General features: G+C 36.4%; 3 protein-coding genes and 1 pseudogene across 4 annotated transcripts; 1 reads left to right on the forward strand and 3 right to left on the reverse strand.

Moving 5' to 3' along the window:
* The first annotated feature begins 1,141 nt into the window (after positions 1 to 1,141).
* LOC143630944 (nitrate regulatory gene2 protein-like) lies at positions 1,142 to 4,147 on the forward strand. Its single transcript, XM_077099821.1, has 4 exons — positions 1,142 to 2,360; positions 2,443 to 2,651; positions 3,078 to 3,301; positions 3,390 to 4,147. Exons 1-4 carry the CDS (start codon positions 1,199 to 1,201, stop codon positions 4,096 to 4,098), a joined length of 2,304 nt encoding a protein of 767 aa, XP_076955936.1. The 5' UTR covers positions 1,142 to 1,198; the 3' UTR covers positions 4,099 to 4,147.
* Positions 4,148 to 4,685: 538 nt separating this feature from the next.
* On the reverse strand, positions 4,686 to 9,865 carry LOC143630839 (light-mediated development protein DET1-like). The gene is made up of 10 exons (XM_077099742.1): positions 9,710 to 9,865; positions 8,193 to 8,620; positions 7,104 to 7,500; positions 6,924 to 6,992; positions 6,784 to 6,840; positions 6,607 to 6,687; positions 6,362 to 6,526; positions 6,179 to 6,274; positions 5,983 to 6,082; positions 4,686 to 5,045 (listed from the first exon to the last, which is right to left on the reverse strand). Exons 1-10 carry the CDS (start codon positions 9,779 to 9,781, stop codon positions 4,906 to 4,908), a joined length of 1,605 nt encoding a protein of 534 aa, XP_076955857.1. The 5' UTR covers positions 9,782 to 9,865; the 3' UTR covers positions 4,686 to 4,905.
* Positions 9,866 to 11,386: 1,521 nt separating this feature from the next.
* On the reverse strand, positions 11,387 to 15,216 carry LOC143630902 (zinc finger CCCH domain-containing protein 16-like; annotated as a pseudogene). Its single transcript, XR_013153258.1, has 8 exons — positions 15,173 to 15,216; positions 13,969 to 14,178; positions 13,796 to 13,878; positions 13,609 to 13,704; positions 13,097 to 13,190; positions 12,729 to 13,015; positions 12,143 to 12,215; positions 11,387 to 11,464 (listed from the first exon to the last, which is right to left on the reverse strand). The product of XR_013153258.1 is annotated as a zinc finger CCCH domain-containing protein 16-like (transcript).
* A 1,722-nt stretch (positions 15,217 to 16,938) lies between these two features.
* On the reverse strand, positions 16,939 to 19,528 carry LOC143630840 (protein transport protein sft2-like). Its single transcript, XM_077099743.1, has 4 exons — positions 19,181 to 19,528; positions 17,529 to 17,796; positions 17,324 to 17,428; positions 16,939 to 17,243 (listed from the first exon to the last, which is right to left on the reverse strand). The coding sequence occupies exons 1-4, from the start codon at positions 19,399 to 19,401 to the stop codon at positions 17,133 to 17,135; spliced, it is 705 nt and encodes a 234-aa protein (XP_076955858.1). The 5' UTR covers positions 19,402 to 19,528; the 3' UTR covers positions 16,939 to 17,132.
* Between the last annotated feature and the right edge of the window lie 1,184 nt (positions 19,529 to 20,712).

Below are 20,712 nucleotides of genomic sequence, written 5' to 3' on the forward strand. Positions count from 1 at the left end.
CTTGATGAATGAATAGTTGAATACCTCATATTTCTTCCCTAATTCAATGGTATTTCTTTTATTTTTTATTATTTATTTTTATTAATATTGTATTATTCTGGCAATTTGGTTTAGTCAAGAAGAAGCTTTTTTTTTTTTTTTTTTAATTTCTTTGGAGTTTCCCAAGGTTCTAATAATTCTCTTTTTCTTTCTTCATCCAATGCTTTAACAAAAGCTAATTAGTTACATATTTTTTTTATAGTTTTTATTTGCTAAAAAAAATTATTTTGTACAGTAATTTTTAACCCATGTGATGAACTCTGCAAGGCTGCAGCTTGTACTGGACCTTTATCCTTTTTTGTATATATTGAACCCTAAAAAGAGAAATTCTGTAGTTATTATCCTCTTAATTAGTTTTCCATTTTAATCCCATTATAGTTATCATTTTTCAGGAAAAAAAAGTGTATTATACAGTTTATGTTTATCATCTATGAGCTTAATTTGTAATTTTACATCATTGGCATTAACGGAAGCTATGCTGGTCTTAACAGAATTTCTAGACTGAACTGTTAACTATGGTTTTTGGAGAAACTAAACCGAACCGGCCAAACAGACCAAAACGGTCCGGTTTTGCCATTTTAGAAGTCCCGGCCTTTTTCTTTAACACGGAGTTGTGTCATTAGGCTTTAAAAAAACACCCAACGTTTTACCTTTTAAGTATTAAATGGTTTATGATGAAAAGTGAATTAAAATAAATTAAGAGCATGAAATCTATTAAATTAATAATGTATATATTATAACTAAAATTCTAATTTATTTTTATTAAAATTATAGAGATTAAATTTTCATTTTTTACTTTTTACTTAGTATCTTCGTCGGTCCTAACTTTGAAACCTGGTTTTTACCAAACCATATTATTCTCAAACCGGTCGAACCAGCCAATGTAGCTCGGTTAGGTTAACTCAGTTACAACTGTCTTTTAAAACTAGTATATGTAAGTTATCTATAACATTCCCAATAGATTATTCTAAAATTTGACTTTAAAAGTCAAATTTTAGTTCACCAAACCATTTCTTTGACTCTGAAAAAGTCAACATTTCTTGTGTACATCTTCTATTATCACTCATTTGTGTTCAACAAAACAGGCCTGAGCTCAAGACCCCTTATGAATCTGGTAAAGCCCTCTGACTTAAATCACAAAAACTTGTGAAACCAAGAAATGGGATGTTCTTCATCAAAACTAGACGACGAAGAAGCCGTACAACTTTGTAAAGACAGGAAAAACTTCATCAAGAAAGCCGGTGAACATCGAACTAAATTCGCTGCGGGTCACAATGCTTATCTCCAATCACTTAAACGCGTCTCAGCAGCCCTTAAAGACTACGTTGACGACGACGAACCCCGCGAGTTCTCACTAAATTCATTCACCACACCACCATTCCCATCATTGACTAACCAAAAGTCAACCAAAACCCCCCCCCCAAGATTCATCACAATTTCCCCCAACTCATTCACCATTGACCAACCAAAAGTCAACTACCTTAGATCCGGTGGAAATGCATCGGTTTTCGTTGAAGAAATGCCGCCTGATCCGCCCGAGATTGCCAGAGTGGAGTCATACAACAATCATTCGCCGGCTTACCATTATGCAGCTGATAGTTTCTTCGGTATGCAGTCGCCAATGCACTCACAGTCGCAATCACAAGCGTCTATATTTAGTTACAACCGGCCAAATATACCTCCACCTTCCCCTCAAAGATCATCCCCATGGGAGTTCTTCTGGAACCCGTTTTTGTCATTGGATTATTACGGATACAATGCAAGAACCAGCGAGTTCGATGATGATGTTAACGGGTTACAACAAGTTAGAGAAGAAGAAGGGATTCCTGAGCTTGAAGAAGAAACCGAAACTGAGCATTTGGATTGTGATCATGAAGATGACATATCAGTCATTGATGAAAATGATCATGAACATGATCATGTTAATGATAATGATAATGATGATGACGACGAGGATGCATTTGAGACGGATAGTGGGGACGGAAGTGAGATCGAAAGCCAGCATGAGTTGGAATCGCCGCCGGTGAAGAGTAATGTTAAGAATCTTCATGTTATGAAAGGAGAGAGTTCTGGGAAAGTTGTGAATAATGGAAATGTGGAGGGTGGTTTGAACCAAGAAAGGAGGAAAAGTGAAGGTGGGCCCGGTCCCGGGCCCAGGCCCGGGTTCACGGTGTACGTGAACCGAAGGCCCACGAGCATGTCGGAAGTTATTAAAGATCTTGAAGCTCAGTTTCAGATTATTTCGGATTCAGCGAAGGAGCTTTCGGTTTTGCTGGATGCTAATCGGGCTCAGTACGTGTCAACATCACACGAACTCACAGGTTCGAGTTTGGTCTCTTTTTGTTGTGTAATTTTCATATTTAGATGGTTTTTTAAGTGTAATATTATTTTCTGTATATACAGCAATGAAGATTTTGAATCCGGTAGCATTGTTGAGGTCTGCATCGTCTTCTCGGTCAAACTCAGCAAGATTCTTGGTGAATTCTTCAAAAGAAGAAGGCTATGATAGCAGCAGTGATCAGTCGGATGACTCGTGTATGTTTCACAATGGTCATCAATCGACTCTTGATAAATTATACGCGTGGGAGAAGAAATTATATCAGGAAGTGAAGGTTTGCTACTTTTTAAAAAGCCTGCTTTGATCAGAACCCAGTTGACCCGTTATCCGACCCAACTGTTTTGGCCCGAACCCAGTTTGACCCGTTACCTGACCTGAACCGCCTGTTTTCGCCCGGACACAATATGACCCAAACCTGTTTTTTCAGTTATCAGACCTCACCAGCCTGTTTTAACCCAAAACCAGTTTGACCCATTAACTGACCCGCCCATTTTGGCATGGACCTTTTTGACCCATTGCCTGACCTGGCCTGCCCGTTTTGGGCCCGACCCTGTTTGATCCAAACCTGTTTTAACAAGTTACCTGACCTAACCCGCCCGTTTTTGCCCGAACCCACCAGCCTGTTTTGACAAGCTACCTACATTCATGTATTTATCGTGATTGGTTGTAACCATTGCTTTGTTTTGGCTAATTTGCGCAGGCGGGAGAAAAAATTCGTATTGCGTACGATAAGAAATGTGCTCAACTTAGGAATCACGATGCTAAAGGGGACGATCATTCTTCGGTTAATAAAACAAGAGCCACCATTAGAGATTTGCAAACACAGATCAAGGTTTCGATTCACTCGGTTGAAGCTGTATCAAAAAGGATTGAAACATTAAGGGATCAAGAACTTCAACCACAACTTCTTGAACTCATCCAAGGGTATCTTCGTCATTTCACTTCTTCATTTTTACCTACTTTCAGTTAATAGTTTTCATTATGTAATGACAAAGACATCATTTTTTTCAAGATTGTCAAGAATGTGGAAAGTAATGGCGGAGTGTCATCAAACGCAAAAACGAACACTCGATGAAGCCAAGATATTACTAGCCGGGACACCGTCTAGACCGAGAAAGTACACACCAATGCACCCCACCGAGCCACACCGGCTAGCCCAGTCGGCTTCAAATCTTGAATACGAGTTACAAAACTGGAAATCTTGTTTCGAGTCATGGGTCAACTCTCAAAAGTCCTACATTCACGCCATAACGGGCTGGCTGCTACGCTGCATCGGCTCAAACTCGAATAACACAACAAAATTACCATTTTCTCCCCGAAGGTCGGCTGGGGCCCCACCGATGTTCGGGGTGTGTATCCAATGGGCCCGGCTGTTGGACTCGGTTAGTGAGGGCCCGGTATTAGACGGGCTAGACTTTTTTGCAGCCGGGGTTGGTTCTTTGTATGTGCAACAAATGAAGGAAGGTGGTGGCGGTTCGGGGGTTGGGTCGTCGAGGCGGTTTAGTGGCGGTTCGGGGATGGAGATGGTGGCGAGTGGGTGGCAGGAGGAGACTGCAGAGAAAATGGGAGAGGTTGCTATTAAAGTGTTGTGTGCAGGAATGTCAGTTGCTGTGAGTTCATTAACAGAGTTTGCTCTAAGTTCAGCTCAAGGGTATGCTGAGTTGATCAAGCAGTGGGAGGCTGCCACGTGTCCGGGAAGTAGTGGTGGGCCCAAGGTTTAGTTTCTGGGATTTTTTATTTTTTATTTTTTTTAAAATTTTTTTTTAGTTAGATTTGGCAGATGTAATTATTTAAAATTAATTTTGATCATACATAAGCTCCAATATATATACTTGGATGGATAGTTGCTAGAATTGGTTGTGGAAAAAGTGAAGAACTTTTATATTCTTTTTAACTTACATTAAATTCTTGTATTAGTATCCTTAAAAAAATCTATACTTCTGTATAACACGTGTACTTGTGAAAAATTATTTATAAAAACTCGTTATCGTTAAATATGTCAAAATAAGTTTATTTTTAAAAAAATTGCAAAAGCGTTAAATGATAAAACATATTTTGACAAAAAGTAAAATTTTCACACAACTATATGCATTCCAAGCATGCATAACGATTTTAATATAGCAAAACTGGATTGAGCGGCTTTTCCAAACCGACCTTTTCATTTAAAAAAAAGCATATTGGTTTTTTATGATATTATCCCCAAATTGTTTAAACAGTAAATTTCACGCGAAAAAAATCATTCAATCAAAGTGCATGGCAATAGAAATAGTAAACAAATAGTAGTAAAAATAAAAATAAAAACAATAACATGACATTTATGACCACACTAGCAAGTCAATCTAACTAATATCAGCTATAGATTCAAAATTTTACAATAAGGTCAGCTTATAACATAACACTGGCAAAAAAATATGTTGTTCCTAAACACGGGTTTATCATTTATGAATATTAGTAGTCAAATGCATCATCAACAACCACCATTTTCATGGTTGTTTACACATTTTATGATCCCGGGTGGGGGCTTATGTTTATCTACGAAAATGTATGTTTACAACAGCAGGCTGCAAAAACAGAGTCTGCTGAACCGAAAGGGCGAGGGGCAAAATTGGGTGAAAAAGAAATGAAGATATTCTCTTTGTCCTGCAATCTGTAACACCAGCTTCGGGTCCTGGTAAATAAATATAGTTTTAAGCACATAGTCATTGTGATGTTGATCTAAACATTAAAAACTTTTGAGGTCAAACATGCATTTTAACTTTAAAATTGATGATAAATATTCATAAAATTTATTTTGATGAACTGTGTCGAACTTGTTTAAACATGCATATAAAAAGAAAATTGTCGATAAAATTATCTTTATTTATTTTAAAATGTAACATTTGACTTTTTGGTCAGACACATTTTACAAATTTGAAATTGGCAACGAATCGACGACTCATCAAGTTCTTTTTGATGAAATATATCAAAATTCATAAAAAAAACTAATGAAAGAAAGTTGTAGGTTTTTCATTTGTAACAGTCATCTCCTTGATCTAGACAAGGTGAGGTTTGACTTTGAGGTCAAACAAACTAATTTTCAAATTTAAAATTGACAAGGATTCACAAAAAGTTCTTTTTAGTGCAACAGTTTCAAACTTATTAGAAAAGTACATTAAAAGAAAAATGTAGATTTTCAATTTGTAATAAAGTAATCTTCGTGACCAAAACGCATAAGGATCGACTTTTGCAGTCAAACAGACTTTCAACTTTAAAATTTATGATTCGGTAAGTTCTTTTTGTTGAAACTGTATCAGACTTATTAAGATTATAAATCTAAAAACACTGGGATTTTAATTTGTAATCAAATAATCTTCTTGTTCTAGATTCTAGACAGAATGATGTTTGACTTTTGAGGTCAAACAGAACACTGTTCAACTACAAAATCAACAAGGATTCATAAAGCTCTTTTTGTTGCAACTATAACAAACCTCTTGAGAAATGTTACATAAAGAAAGCTTCATTTTTCAATTTATAACAAAGTCTTCTACTCGTTTGAATTTAGTAAGTAACCAAAAGTCAAAGCTGACCTTTTTATTAAAATGAAGAGTAAATTCAAATAAGCGTACCTGGCTTGATTTTGAATTTCAGGGTATGTGGAGGCCTCCTTAAGATAAACTTGATTGGATGATCCGTTGACTGTCGATGTCGGTCAGCTGCAGAAATAAGCTGCAACCAGATAATATCATAATTAGTCATTACTATAAAAAAATAATAATTAAATAACACACGCTTATAATGTCATAGGTAGTATAACAAACGCACCTTTTCATCAAATCTAAACAGAGACTGATCAAAATAAGGCGAAGGACTCTGCGACTGACAGTTAAATGGTAAAGAGACCAACACTTTCTTAATAAACTGCATAATTTCAAACCAACAATAAGAGATCAATTGTAGAAAACTAAATAATGTTTGACCAGAAAAGTCAAAGAATAGTTTTTTTACCAACGGAAAGCTTGTAGCTTTATTTTTACTGCTTTTTAGTTGCTCTAGAGCATGAATATTGTTGGAATGAGATGATATAAAATTCATATACGGGGAGCTTTTTGATGGTATATGAAAATGATCACAATACTGTTCAAACAACAGATACAGCTCATCCGATGACATCTGCAAGATATTAGAAGACCGATTAGTTAACTTGTTACACAAAAAAAATATATATAAAAAATTACCCTTTAAATGAATACCTGATAAAATGCAATAATTTCTGTTGATTCCATGTTATATACAGCAAAGAATGCAGGGTGGCTATCAGCGTTTCGTGACACCTATATGAATAAACTTTTCATAAATATTTGTAACTTAAAACATGTTATGTAACAATTTTATATGAATTCTCTTTTAATAATTTACACAATAGTTACCGCTCCATCAACACTCCCAAACTTGATTAGCAAGTGATGTCGGTCCAGAAATTGCACCTATGCAAAAATGAAAAAAAGATACTATCTTTATCATGATTTTACAAAAGGGCATAAAAGAATTTAATCAATTCAGCACGCACCTTCCATATAATCAAATCGACATAATCTTGAAAGTGAAAATAGAACTTCTTTTTAAGGGTTTGGATTCTCTGAAAACCAATAATTGATCAAACTAGCATTAAAGCAATAAGTATGCACATCAAGTGAATAAAAAATGTATAAACTAAAGATTAACAAAAGTTTTATCGCGCAAAACCGACCATAATTTCGTCTTTTTCTTCGTTTTGGATCCCACGCACTATAAAAGAAAGCAGTCTTTGCTTTATACCACTTAGAAACGGACTTTCTTGAGCAGGTTGTTCAGTATGAGGCACATTTACAATATTATTTGTGAGCATATGCTGTGGGCCCCTTTTGTCAGCACTTGCCTGTGTACTAGAGTTTAGAAAAAGTTCATCATCTTCGCGACAAAATTCCCCAATTGCCCTTAAGTCAACGAGGCTACCGGAATCCCGAATCTGAAGTATGTGAATACGTTGATACCGAAGAGATACAATAGCAAGTAGATCATCAAATAAGAACACGCCCATGCTGTGCGCTAAATTGATGTAATCATTGCAGAAAACCCGTTCATCAAGTACAACTCCATCTTCCAATCTATAAAAAAAATTACCATTTGAGTTAATCGCTACTATAACAGTATACAGTATACCCTATTAATGGTAAATCCAGGTTATGTTCTATCTCTAACGGGCCCATTTGGTAAAATAAGAGTTAGAAAAGAAACAGGTAAAAATGGCAGAGAATCACACAAAGTGGATTTTGACTGCATAAAACTAGGCCTGTAAATGAAGATGAACAGCGCATATTCGTTTTCGTTCATTTAACTTTAAACGAACAAACGATTGAGCACGAACAATTATATAATTGAAGTTTTCTTGCTTTTGTTCGTCAATTAAGCAAAAGAGTGTGTTCGTGTTTGTTTTTTAGTAGTATAAACTAACGTAAACAAACGAACATAACTGAAAATAGATGAACAGGCATAACTTAGCGAACACCATCTAAAGTAAACAGGCCTAAGAAATTTAATTGAATATGTAAACAAACGAATTTAAAAACAAATGTAAACTAACAAATGTAAATGAACGTAAACGAACGAACATTCACAAGCATAAACGAGCTAATGAAGCATGGTTCATGTTAGTTCGTGCAACCAAACTGACAAAAAACATATGTTCATGGTCCTTCATGTATAAACCATTAAACGAATATAAACAACTTCCCACCAAACAGTACACAAATAGTTCACTGAACGTTCAGTTTGTTAACAGGCCCACATAATAGCATACCTTAAAAGATGAAATGTTATCTTCTCGATAGAAGGAACCCCTTGAATAGCACCACCGGTTGCAGGTGCATCATAGATTTGAGCAGTTGAAGTTGCAAAAAGTCCAAATTGGTTACTTTCTGCATACAAAAAGAAGTCTTTACATATGAGCTCGTTTGCAGACGCAAGCGGGACCGAGTACAGCTGCGTGAAAAAGCTCTCAAATTTCTTTGCTTTTTGTGGTAAATCTTGGCTATCACAGTCTTCTTGTTTGCATGAAAACGATAACCATGTTGGCCTGTAGACGATTAAATCTTGGTGGTTTCTGCTGAAACTTATTAGATATTTTCCATCTTCAGTGAACTTGCGAAATGAATGATCTGGACATTCGACGTCGTATATTGTTGAACTGGGAACTATGTTTTCATAAAATCTTCTGGCACGGTGCACCTATAGATATAATATTAATCAGTTTAATGAGTTTTCGTTCATTTAATAAATAAACTTGCATTTAAGGTAGAACAAAAAAAATGTGCAAGTACTATATCGTGTTATGTGAAAGCTGTACTTATTGGAGATAGGGGCCGCAATTTCTAACACGATCTTAAACACGGCCCAAACACAAAGAGATAAAAAGTTAAACATGCTTTGGGTCGGCTAACACAACCCGTTCATAAAATGCGTCAACTCGAATACGACACATTTAATAAACGGAGTAACACATACACTACCTGTTTAAAAATTGTTGACACGTATCAGGGTTTTTAACTAAGTTCATGTTTATTATATTCAGAAGGTGTTGTTTAAAAAGTCTTGATTTTAAAGTTTAATTTTTTCATCTTTTAGTATCCCTCTAACTTATTTATCAGTCTTGAAATCTTTATGACGTCATAAGTTCTGCGTCTTCTGATCTTAAGCAGAATATACAAAACCAAGTTTGTTAACTGGACATAAAAATGTATCATTTCGCAAATTAACATTAGGCAGGTCAACCCGAAATAGAGGTGGGCAAATAAACCGGTTAACCCAACCGACCCGAAAACTGAACCGAAACCAGTTTGAAACCGATTATGTAGAAACCGTAGGTTTGGAACCGATTGAAACCATAGGTTTGGAACTGGTTTGTAATTTTCTCCACCAAAACCGGTTCCAAACCGGTTAACCGAACCGAAACCGATCAAAACCTGAACCGAAACCGATCGTACCAGGGTAAGAAACCGGTTTCAACCCGAACCGAAACCAATCATAAACCGGTTTTAACCCAAACCGGTTTTGAGTTTTAAATCGGTTTGTGCACCTCTAACCCGAAACATGAAATGTTTTAACAATCCGACACTATGGACACCCCTAAATTATAACATTATAATATCCAACAAAAAGATAATAATCCCCCCCCCCCCACCCCACAAAAAAAATAAATAAATAAATAAAAACCATACCAATTAACCTAAATTAACAAACCAAAATCAATGCTTTATCAATTAATAATAATAATAATAATATGAAAGCGAAATGAAGAAGCAATTGTGGAGAACATACAGAGGTACCAGGAGGAGGAGTGCGAATCTGACGCTCAAATATCCTTGCAGTAATATTATGTCTTCTAAACATCAGTACAGTCCTCTGTTAACCGATCAACACCGATTCAAGACTCGATTTTTTTTACACATTACCCTGTAATACTTGAATCTGCAAGTGGGTTTTCAATTTGGGTAATAATATTAATGATAATAATCGAAGTGAGTGATGCAAAACCCTGTTGTTTTTGGGTATGGGTTTTGTATTGATCGGATAGGTTACGCAGTGCTTTGGCTTACGTGGCTCTATGTTCCGCCACGTAAGTTTGTGATCAAACTGCTACTACTTTTGGAAAGGATCAGCTTGTTACCAAACACCGCTAATTTTGTCATTGCAATTTAATGTAATGATAGGATATAAATTGGGTTTTTCTAATATCCGGTTTCGGATGTGGCGTCTTACCTGGGATGGGTTCGGATTTAGGTATTGTCTCTAAAAAACAATATCTTATGAATCGGGTTCGGGTCGGCTATTTGAATACCTTATTTCTGGGTATTGTAAAAAAAAAAAATTCCTATTTTCGGGTTTTTTATGGTATTTTTCAGATATAGATTGGGTTTTTGAAGAGGATGCTGTATTTTTTTGAGGTATTTTTCGTGTATTGAAAAACCCGGTTTCAGGTTTTGGAAAAACCTGGTTTCGGGTATTAGAAAAATCTGGTTCCGGTTTTCGAGGTATTACTGGGTACAAACCCGGTCCAGTTCCGGGTACGCTTTTGGTACTGAAATGCATACCCTATATGTAGGTCAGGGTACGGGTTCGGGTATTAAAAACCTGTGTATAAAAAGCCCGGTTCCAAGTTTTTTTTCAGGTTCGGTTCCGGGTTCGGGTTTTTTACGCACCTCTATTGGTAAGTGTGAGCCCGTCCATTTTCTTTTTTCTTTATCGAAAATCTAGACACTGCCACAAATAAACGCATCCGAGTGTATTCTCTAACCCTGGCGTCCATCCGACGTGGCATCCAGTTGTATTTTGGACTTTTTGGAAACAGCTATTTGTTACTAGATTGTATAACATTTATGTGTTTGTTAACTGTATTGTTTAGTACATGTTGATATTAGCATAGTTTTATTATATGTTATGCATGTTTTGATGTTGATATAAGAAAGTGTATCCTTAGAGAAAGGTAAGTAATGACATCTATAACTATTAATTATGCTGTCAGATGCAACTTCATTTACCTAATCATCGTAAATATAAAGTTAACTTCCGTTAGAGTTCTCACACATGAGACGATGAGTGAAATGAGGAAATGTACTTTCCCAATGAGTGAAATTGAATAGAAATCAAGCGTGAGTGAAATTGAATAAAAATCAAACGTACACCGGATGAAAATTTATGTTTTGTGAGCGTGAATGGCACTAACAATGAAAATAAAAGTTGAGTATCACCAATTTAATTGTCACTATGAATCACATCACAGTTTAGATTATTAAAATCTAATTTTTCTTTACAAAAATAGTTTGTTAGGTATAAAGTGGCATAACATGATGAATAATAGAATATCACATAATAGAAGCGAGCTAACAACTCAGTATATGATCATTCTACTTAAGCCATACATTCTAGAGAAATTGACCACCTAAAAAAATCAAAATTTGGTCAAAATAATTTATCAACAATATGGTAAATAAACTGAACTTCAATTCCTGCTCTAGTAGAAATCCAGCACTTAACCTAAAAGATCACCCCTGCCGGAGGTGCTTCTTCAGGAATCTGCAAGGTAAAAAAATAGAAAAATGATGATGATGACTATTCGAGTTTGTAAATCGCGCAAGCTAAGATTAAGGAGGGGGGTCGCCAAAATAACCATGGACTGGTCAACAAAAACCAAATTAAACATGGGAAGTTTCTAGATAGGAGCCTCACGAAAATTAAGGACCTCAGAAGTTGACACATCGGTGAAACGTCCGGGCTTTATCTGACAGCCGGGCCCACAAACAGACCACTTATTTTCTGACATCTTTAGACGCTTCCGTACATTTTTAGATGTTTCTGTGCATTTCTAGACGCTTCTCTACTTTTTTAGAGGCTTCCGTATGAATTTAGACGCTTTATGACGTTCCTCTAATCTAGTAATCCCAGATGCTTCAGCTGCATATTTAGACGTTCCAGTGAAAACGTCTAGGGACCAGACGTTTCGCCTTAGAAGACATTTGCGTAGACGTTTCCTCTTAAATATGCCACTCCCAGCACATAAGTGGTCTGTGGTGTGGGTCCGGCTACCAGAGAAAGCCCCTACATCCGAGACGTTTCCCTATGTGTCACCTTCTGAAGCCCTTGTTTTTCATGAAGCCTCCAAGTATCAGAGACTTACCATGTTTATTTTGGTCTTTGGTCAATGGTCAATGGTTATTTGGCGATTTTAAATGGATGAAAAGTTCAGCTGATTACCTCTCCTGCTCTCCATTCATCTTTCAACCATATACTGTTATCTTCACTATTATTTGAATGCTGAATGTTTTGCCTGCACAAAAAAGCAAGAACAGAATATTATTATCTTTTTTTGCTAAACAAAATCAGATCATCAGTTGTATTAAAACAAGTCGCTTACGTATTTTTTAACACTGGGAATTGATGCAGGAACAACACTTGGCATAGACGGCTGTTGACTTGATAAATTAAGATTTGGTGAAGTTGCAGTAGGGAAAGCCTTGGCAATGGTAGGTGCGGTGGCTTGGGCCAGGTTACTAAATAACTGTGTAGAAGGTTGAATGCCGAGTTGACCTACAAATCAGCACCAATAAGCAAAACATGAAAACCTAAAACAAGAAATTGCATAAATGATGAAAAATCGAGCGCACACCTTGATTTGCAAATGCAAAACTGTTCTTCTGAGCAGGAGCTTGAAACTGATTTACTTGAGCAAACGCGTTATTTGAAGCAGGCTCTCTGAAAAGTACAAATAAAACAAAATATTAAGCATGACACCTTGCTAAAAGAAGATGCATAAATCCCATTTATAAAAAAGAAATCTTGCCTCATTTGGAAACCCGTATTATTGAAGGTTGAATTCAATTGGTTGAAACTTGAAACCGCAGGAGGGGCATTGTTTTGAACCGGTTGAGCAAATATATTTGTATTAGTTCCAGGAAGGGTATTTTGGGTATTAAGATTTGAAGTTGGTTGAGGGAATATATTTGTGTTAGTTGCAGGAAGGGTATTTTGGGTATTAAGATTCAAATTTGATTGAGGTGTATAAGGGTTTGTAAGTAGGTTTTGAAATTCGATCAATTTAGCATTTAGTAAACTCCTCTCTTTCTCAACCTGCATAAATGTTAGCTTCATTAATTACATGCCAAACTTCATTAATTGGTAAACGGGTTTGGTGACTCTTAATGAACTTACAATTGACTGAATGTTGGTCCCAACTTTAGCATCATCATAAGCAGAAGCTCGTAATTCTTCATAGCTAACATCACCGATAATATCACACGGGCCACTAAAGAAAAAAAGAAGTTTTCCAGGTTATATTATATATATGAAGCAACGCTTATAAAGCAACTTTCATTAAAAATCTTATATTTCGAGCTGTATAGCATCTTACAGAAAACAAATATTGTGTGTAATAATAAGATATTTGAGTGTTTGGAAAATTAATAAATTATAACTGGTCAAGAAATTAAACGATTGACTAAACAACATTTTGTGAAATGGGAGTAAACAGTCTCGAAATAGGTTAAAGGTGGTAAATTGGTAACTTTCTTTTACCCTTAGATATTTAGTTTTGTAACAGTTAACTGGCATCATAAAGAAAATACTATTAAACAAAACTTTGTAATTTGTAATGGTAAACAAACTCAGGTTCAAATTTACCGATAATATAATAATACTGAAATGAAAGATGTGGAATAGCATACTATTTGCAGAGACCATAACATGTAAGTTTCCAAAGCGGTTTCTCATGCTGAAAATCTTCACTAAATTGGCGCTTACAAGACGCTGAATCTGTGCAACTGTATAACATTAAAATCACATAAAATCAGTTCTCCCGATATATCATATATAAATGAATAAAACTATATGAACAGTTGATTATATTCCTACACGTGGGCATCTTGTTTTTTCGGGGCTGACTGAGTTTGAGTACCACTATTTGGAGCAAATCGGCTCCACTTGTTTTCACCAGGCTGATTAACATAACAAATTAAAAACTCACAATGAAGAAAGAATGGCATACAAAACATAAACAAGTTAAGGATGCACAATGAAGTATGAACCTTGAATTGACTAGAATTGGAGTTGTTCTGAACACCAAATCCAAACGGGTTGGGCTTTTGTTGTTGAGAAGTGTTTTGTGTGCCAAATCCAAACGGGTTGGGCTTTTGCGGTTGAGAAGTGTTTTGTGTGCCAAATCCAAAAGGATTTGAATTTGGTTTTGCTGCTGTTGATTAGCATGAAGAAATCTGCATCGTTCACCGTATTGGCAGCTGGAAGACAAAATCAAATGTTTCAACTTTCAACAAGGGAAAGAGGCTAATAAGTAATAATTAACAAAACTCAAGGAACAAAATGTAATTAACCATTTAACAATCAAGAAGAACTGATAAATAATAATCTGCAGTAGAGGCGCACACCGAAACCGGTTAACCAAACTGAACCTACGACCCAAACCGACCTGAAACAAAACTGAATCTGTTTGGAACCGGTATTACAAGAACCAGTTTGGAACCAATATAAGTCGTAGGTTCGGAACCGGTTTGTAATTCTCACCACCAAAGATACCGGTTAACCAAACCTACGACCCGAACTTGAAACCGAATCTGGTTTGGAACCGATAGAGTTCGGGACTTGTTTGTAACTCTCACCATTGAAACAATTTAACCAAACCGAAAACCGGTCGAAAAAACAATAAAAAACCGAAACTGGTCAAAACCAATCATAAACCAGTTTCAACCCGAACCGAAACCGATCACAAAGTAGTTTTGTCTTTTTGTTGACTCACAAAGTAGTTTTGACCTTTCCTTGACCGAACCGAACCTACAATCGATTTGGAACCGATAGAAACCTTATGTTAGACTTTTGAGACCGATTTGTAATTCTCACCACTGAATCCACTTAACTGGACCGTAAACTGGCCAAAACCGGTTTCAACCCCAACCGAAACCAATAATAAACCGGACTGGTTTAAAGTTGGGAACCGGTTAGTACAGTACACCTCTAAATGCTGGAGCATATCCACTTTCTAGGGTTTAGAGGAGTCTTATCGTCAACTGTCACTAATTACATCACTAGAGCTGATTAATTTCATTTAAAAAAAAAACCTAATTAAATGAACTGAAGCTGTTCATTACAATCAATTCTGCGATTGTATAATCTGAATACAAAGACGGAACTAACAATGTGCGTGTAAATATATTAAACCCTAAACATATCAATCAGATGCATAAATTGAATAATAATAAGAAGAAGAAGATGGCGTACAATCCACGCTGGAAGTTCCGGCATAATTCTTTCTTGGGAGGCATAGCGAACGTCACGGTTGCCGGAGTATTATTATTATTATTATTCCGATTGGCGATGGAGTTGAACAAATTGTGAGCTTTCGTCCCTAATTTCCCAAATTCAAACTTCTTCGGTCCATTGTTTTAACTTTTAAGCAACTAATATTTATATTTTCCATATTTCTTACAAACCGACAAACAAATAATAACTTCAACTAAATAAAATAAAACTATTTTATATTTAAATAAAACTAGCGTAATAATATTTTACCCCGGGATTTGACGGCGGACTTAAAAAGCCATCTCCAGAGATTTTACGTCAAATCGTTTCCCCTTCTTTCTTACCATAGCAAGTTTTTGAAGAGACATCGCGCGTTACGACTTACGATTGCTAAAACTTGATTTGTGAATGACCGCTTACGCCTACGTCGGTTACCTTGTTGGAAAACCCGAAAGAATCCAAATGACGTGTGGCGGGGACACGGCGATAGCTTGGTTGGTATCGACACGGTTCGTAATGGTATAAAAAAAGTATTTTGTTAGTTTTGTGTTGTTTGTAAAAAAAAATGTAAATACTTTATGATCAAAGTTGAAATGTTAAAAGTCTTGTACCAAAAATATAAATGCGTGAAACTTTTACAGCTAAACTTTGAAAAACAATCAACTTATGTGGTCAGAGTTGAAAGTTGAACAGTTTAAACTTCGTGGCGAAAGTGTACAATTTTAAACTATACACTTTGCCTTTTAATATATATAATGACACGTCTTCTACCGTGTACATGGTCGGATAGATAAAAAGTTTGTAAGCTTCAAATAAACTCGTTTATTTATTAAGACCAAACTTGATCCTTGTATTGGAAGTCCATTTAGGCTCGTTGAGTTTTAACGTGCATTATGTATATTTAAGTTTTACATATACTGGACTTCTATGTATGGATTTTATGATGCATAGTCAAGTTGGAGTTGAGCTTTGGCTCCTTTAAGGTACTACACAAGCTTGTGGAGCTTAGGTTCGCTTAAGTTTTTTTTTCTCAAATTGTATAAAGTAATTAAAACTGTATGTAAGTTAGTTAATAAATTATGAACGAGTTAGGCCCGAGCTTGAAAAACAACTCATGAGCCAAGGTCAAGTTTTAGAAAAATAGCTTGAAATGAGCAATAAGCTCGAGCTTTCTCAAGTCAAAATGAGATGAGCTTAGGTTCGTTCACATCCCTAGTAGATACGTAGATGCTAAGAAGGATGTGTGCTCACACAATGCTAGATGGAATTAGATATGATGTCTTCGGGGTAAATTTGGGATGGCATGAATTGTGGAGATGATAAATGATGGAATATTGAGATGGGTTGGATATGTGAAGAAGAGACAAACGACATTGGTGTGAAGCAATGAAGCATGGAGACCATTGATTGGAGACCATTGACTCTAGAGAGTGACAATTGAGATGGTTTAGACATGTGAAGACGAGACAAGCAAGACAACGGTATGCATGTACCTTTTCAAAGACATGAGCAAGGATACGAGTTCTTGAAGACGTAGGATAAATTGGATCCATATTCTCTAGATGCTAAAATATGCAATGAGAGTGCTTGTGAAGCCAATGATGAGGTATGATTGTTTCTATACTACGATATTTCCCAACCTTTTTGTTGCTTCTCTTTTACATATTTTCTTAAAACTTTTTAAACTAAAATCTTATCAAGAAACAAATATAAGTAAAGCTAAAAGGGAGACACATGAACATCACTTCATACAAATCTTCTTACTCATCCTATAGCAAACAAAAAATGGAAGTAATAGTTCATTCATATCTTACATACTTCGATCAATCAAATCCCAATCGAGTGTTGCCCGAAGCAAAATTCTTAAAAGAAAAATTAAACTCATCTCATAAACAAATTCGGTTGAAGTGTATAGTAGAAGTGAAGATGCAGTCAATGGTCACCGGCCGAAGCATTTCATAACCGAAGAAGTCAAAGACGACGTTAGAAACCTCATCCCCGCCGATCCACCGGGAAAGTATGAAATACAGTAGTAAGCAAGTGCAAGAACCTGTCATAAAGAAATAACGTCAGATCCGATCAAAAGAAGCCATGGTCAACTTTTGGGTCCATGAAAATGATCTTTCGTACCTGAATCACAGCAAAGAACACAGAGAGGATATAACTATGAAGCACCATCGACACATAAATGGTACCGACCATGCTTCCTATGAATCCCAAAGTGAAAGGAAGTCTCTGCAACATGATAATAATATGTTACAACTTAGAACCTATAACACAAACTGTCACCTCTAATTTAATTTGAAAACTGTTAACGCAAGCTGTTAACGATTACCTCTGTTGAAGTCATATGCAGAAACTGATTCTTTGGGCCTTTGAGCATGAAGAACGAGCCGATTATAAACCCACATCCAACGGTGAAACATAGAGCAAACTTCTGAGGTACGATTACTATTACAGGTAAGAAAACTGTAAATGCTATGAACACGAAGAACACTCCAGATGCAAGAAGAAGCCCAAAATACATGAGAGCTTTTCCTGAAGGGATATTACTGGTGGCTGACTGCAAATTCCCAGGTATGTTACTCACTCCCCTTGAAACCCTAAACAAGAACCAAACAAACAATATACAATAAAATACTTGGTCACTCTTTACAGGATTGACCTCAATTTGAAGGACAATCTAAGGATGGCAGCATTGTTCACCAAATGGTACCGACTGAACAGAATTGGTACCCGTCCGGTACTAATGTTTCATGTTCTAGAACGGTTTATGAACAGCTAACTGAATGAAATTTCTTGTTCGTGTTCGTGTTCGTTTATTAAGGAAATGAACTTGTTCGAGAACTGTTCATGAACACAAATGAACATAACAAATTTACAATGGTTTATTTGATTTGGCTAACCGAGAATGGTCAGTATCAACGGTTCAACCCAGCTACCAAGTTTTTGGTGGTTATTTTGTTAACATTCATATTCATATGTTAATTTAACATATAAATTAATTTTATAATACTCATACATATTTTTGTTTTAAAAAGTCATTAGAAGCATTAAAAATCTTCAATGAGTAAACATAAACGAACACATTATCAAACGTTCACAAACACAAGTGAAGAAACATGGCATCTGTTTGTGTTCGTTCGTTTAGTTAATCGACCGAAATTCCTTGTTCGTGTTCGTTCATTTATTAAATAACGAACTTCCTGCCGAACACCTCACGAACCAGTTCGCCGAACGCTCGGTTCGTTTACATCCCAACGTACTTGTACCAATCGGTACCGAACCGAAAAGATATCGCCATATCGGTACGCTATTCGTTAATAATCAGCCTAATTACCTAGATCAAACCTCATTAACTAATTTCCCCAATTTTGAACCTACTTCTAACATCATAACGCACAAACTCACAACATATTCATAAGCATTCAAACAGATCACAAAATCAAAAAACTTTAACATATAAACTAATTTTATAATAGTCATATATATTTTTGTTTTATGTTTAATAATCTTGCTTAAATCAAAATTATAAAATTTAAAAAGTCACTAGAAGCATTAAAAATCTTCAATGAGTAAACATAAACGAACACATTATCAAACGTTCACAAACACAAGTGAAGAAACACGACATCTGCTTGTGCTCGTTCATTTAGTTAATCGACCGAAATTCCTCGTTCGTGTTCGTTCATTTAATAAACAAACGAACTTCCTGCCGAACACCTCACGAACCAGTTCGCCGAACGTTCGGTTCGTTTACATCCCTAAGTACTGGTACCGATCGGTACCGAACCGAAAAGATATCGGTACGGTATTCATTTATAATCAGCCTAATTACCTAGATCAAACCTAATTAAGTAATTTCCCCAATTTTGAACCTACTTCTAACATCACAATGCACAAACTCACAACATATTCATAAACATTCAAACAGATCACAAAATCAAAAAACTAAACCCTAAATAAGCACTTCAACAAGTGACTTACACGTTAAAGGTGCCAGAAACGGTGTCGTTTGCAGACCTAACGGCCGATTCGATATCGAACGAGCCGACGAAGCTAGATCCTGCATCGGAATCCTTTGTAGCAGCGTACGAGTTCCAGTCTGATAACAGCGATGAAGATGGAGCTGATAATGACTTCGGTAGTGAGTTAGGATTATTATTATTATTATCTCCGGCAGTGCCGCCGGAAAACCAGCTTTGCATAGTTACTGGTCGGAATTGAAACCCTAGGCTTTGATTCGGTTATTGGATCGTGACTGTAAATAGATGGTGATGGAGTACTTGGTTACCGGTTAGCTGTTGTTACTAGTGGAGTCGTGCGATTTCGGTTCTCCGGTAAGAGTTTTTCGTTAATCTTTTTAATTATAATGAAAGCCGATAATGAACTTGACTACTTTAGCTCGTATTTTGGTTTTCAAGCTGAAGTTTGGCCTATGCTCGACTTGCTTATTATTTATAAATTAAACTAGTGTTTTTCAAGGCGTGATGCGCTGCGCTGGGCTGGGCTGGGCTGGGCTGGGCTGGGCTGGGCTGGTCGGTAAAATCCAGACGATGGTAAAACCCAAGCATTGATACGGTAAGTCGACGTGAATTCGGTCGGTTGCGGTTAGGTGCATTATTGTAGTGCATTATTGTATCGGAACTAAGACAAAAGTAAAACAAAAAAATTATAAAAATTGGGGTGGACCAATGGCGTGGTGTCGGTCGGTAAAACTCGATCATTGGTAAAACCCGGCCGTTATCGATCCCGGGCGTTGAAGCGTTTGAGTCTACGCGAATTTAGTTGGTTTTTTTCATATTCGTTACGGTACTGGAACTAAAAAGCAAAAATCAACATTTAATAGGTTTTCACTACTATCATTACGGGCTGAAACTAAAATAAAAAAAAAAAAAACTACCAATAGGGTGCCGCAAAGTGGCCTAATAGGGGCTTTGCGGCACCAAACTTGTATATTATTATATAAAATTTATATGTTATATATATTATAAATATTTTTATATGTATATTTTAAAAGTATATTGGTTTTTATTAATTTCAACTGTCGTTCTTTAGTCGATGTCGGTCCTAACTAATAAATTGGCCGATAATGATCCTACCTTTTATCATATTTGTTCTCAACGTGCCGTGACTAATAGAATGCTGACGACATTAGTCGCAGGTCGTCAAAAAAACGCTTTTGACCGGAAAAGTCACAGAATACGAACCGAACCTTATTATCTGGGTTTGTCAAAATTAGAGTGGATATAAGAGGTGCACAATATACTAGGTTCCGGACCTGACTCTATATACCCGATCCGGAACCGGTTTCTATACCCAACCCACGGGTACGAGCTGGTATTGGGTTCTTTCTCGAACCTGTACCCGACCCGGACACGCCAGAACCGTTTCCACCTCTACTTGGTCGAAACCCGACCCCCGAAAGGCCAAAACCCAAAAAAAACCGGAAAACTCAGCCAAGGTCAATCGACCCGGCCCGGCCCGGCCCATAAATCTAACCTAACTCATTACTCACT

Source organism: Bidens hawaiensis, unplaced genomic scaffold (assembly GCF_021521415.1).
Source record: "Bidens hawaiensis isolate Kalapana, Puna unplaced genomic scaffold, B.hawaiensis_p1.1 tig00005851_1, whole genome shotgun sequence".
Classification (NCBI taxonomy): domain Eukaryota; kingdom Viridiplantae; phylum Streptophyta; class Magnoliopsida; order Asterales; family Asteraceae; genus Bidens; species Bidens hawaiensis.

What these genes read in the sequence shown, in the direction of transcription:
- LOC143630944 (XM_077099821.1), top strand. Translation starts at nt 1,199, where the DNA reads ATGGGATGTTCTTCATCAAAACTAGACGACGAAGAAGCCGTACAACTT. An exon ending in AACATCACACGAACTCACAG is followed by an intron (nt 2,361 to 2,442) that starts GTTCGAGTTTGG and finishes CTGTATATACAG; the next exon opens with CAATGAAGATTTTGAATCCG. An exon ending in CTTCTTGAACTCATCCAAGG is followed by an intron (nt 3,302 to 3,389) that starts GTATCTTCGTCA and finishes ATTTTTTTCAAG; the next exon opens with ATTGTCAAGAATGTGGAAAG.
- LOC143630840 (XM_077099743.1), bottom strand. Translation starts at nt 19,401, where the DNA reads ATGCAAAGCTGGTTTTCCGGCGGCACTGCCGGAGATAATAATAATAAT. An exon ending in TGCATATGACTTCAACAGAG is followed by an intron (nt 17,429 to 17,528) that starts GTAATCGTTAAC and finishes ATCATGTTGCAG; the next exon opens with AGACTTCCTTTCACTTTGGG. An exon ending in TGTTCTTTGCTGTGATTCAG is followed by an intron (nt 17,244 to 17,323) that starts GTACGAAAGATC and finishes TCTTTATGACAG; the next exon opens with GTTCTTGCACTTGCTTACTA.
- LOC143630839 (XM_077099742.1), bottom strand. Translation starts at nt 9,781, where the DNA reads ATGTTTAGAAGACATAATATTACTGCAAGGATATTTGAGCGTCAGATT. An exon ending in AAGAAAAAGACGAAATTATG is followed by an intron (nt 6,993 to 7,103) that starts GTCGGTTTTGCG and finishes ATTGGTTTTCAG; the next exon opens with AGAATCCAAACCCTTAAAAA. An exon ending in AAGCTACAAGCTTTCCGTTG is followed by an intron (nt 6,275 to 6,361) that starts GTAAAAAAACTA and finishes GAAATTATGCAG; the next exon opens with TTTATTAAGAAAGTGTTGGT.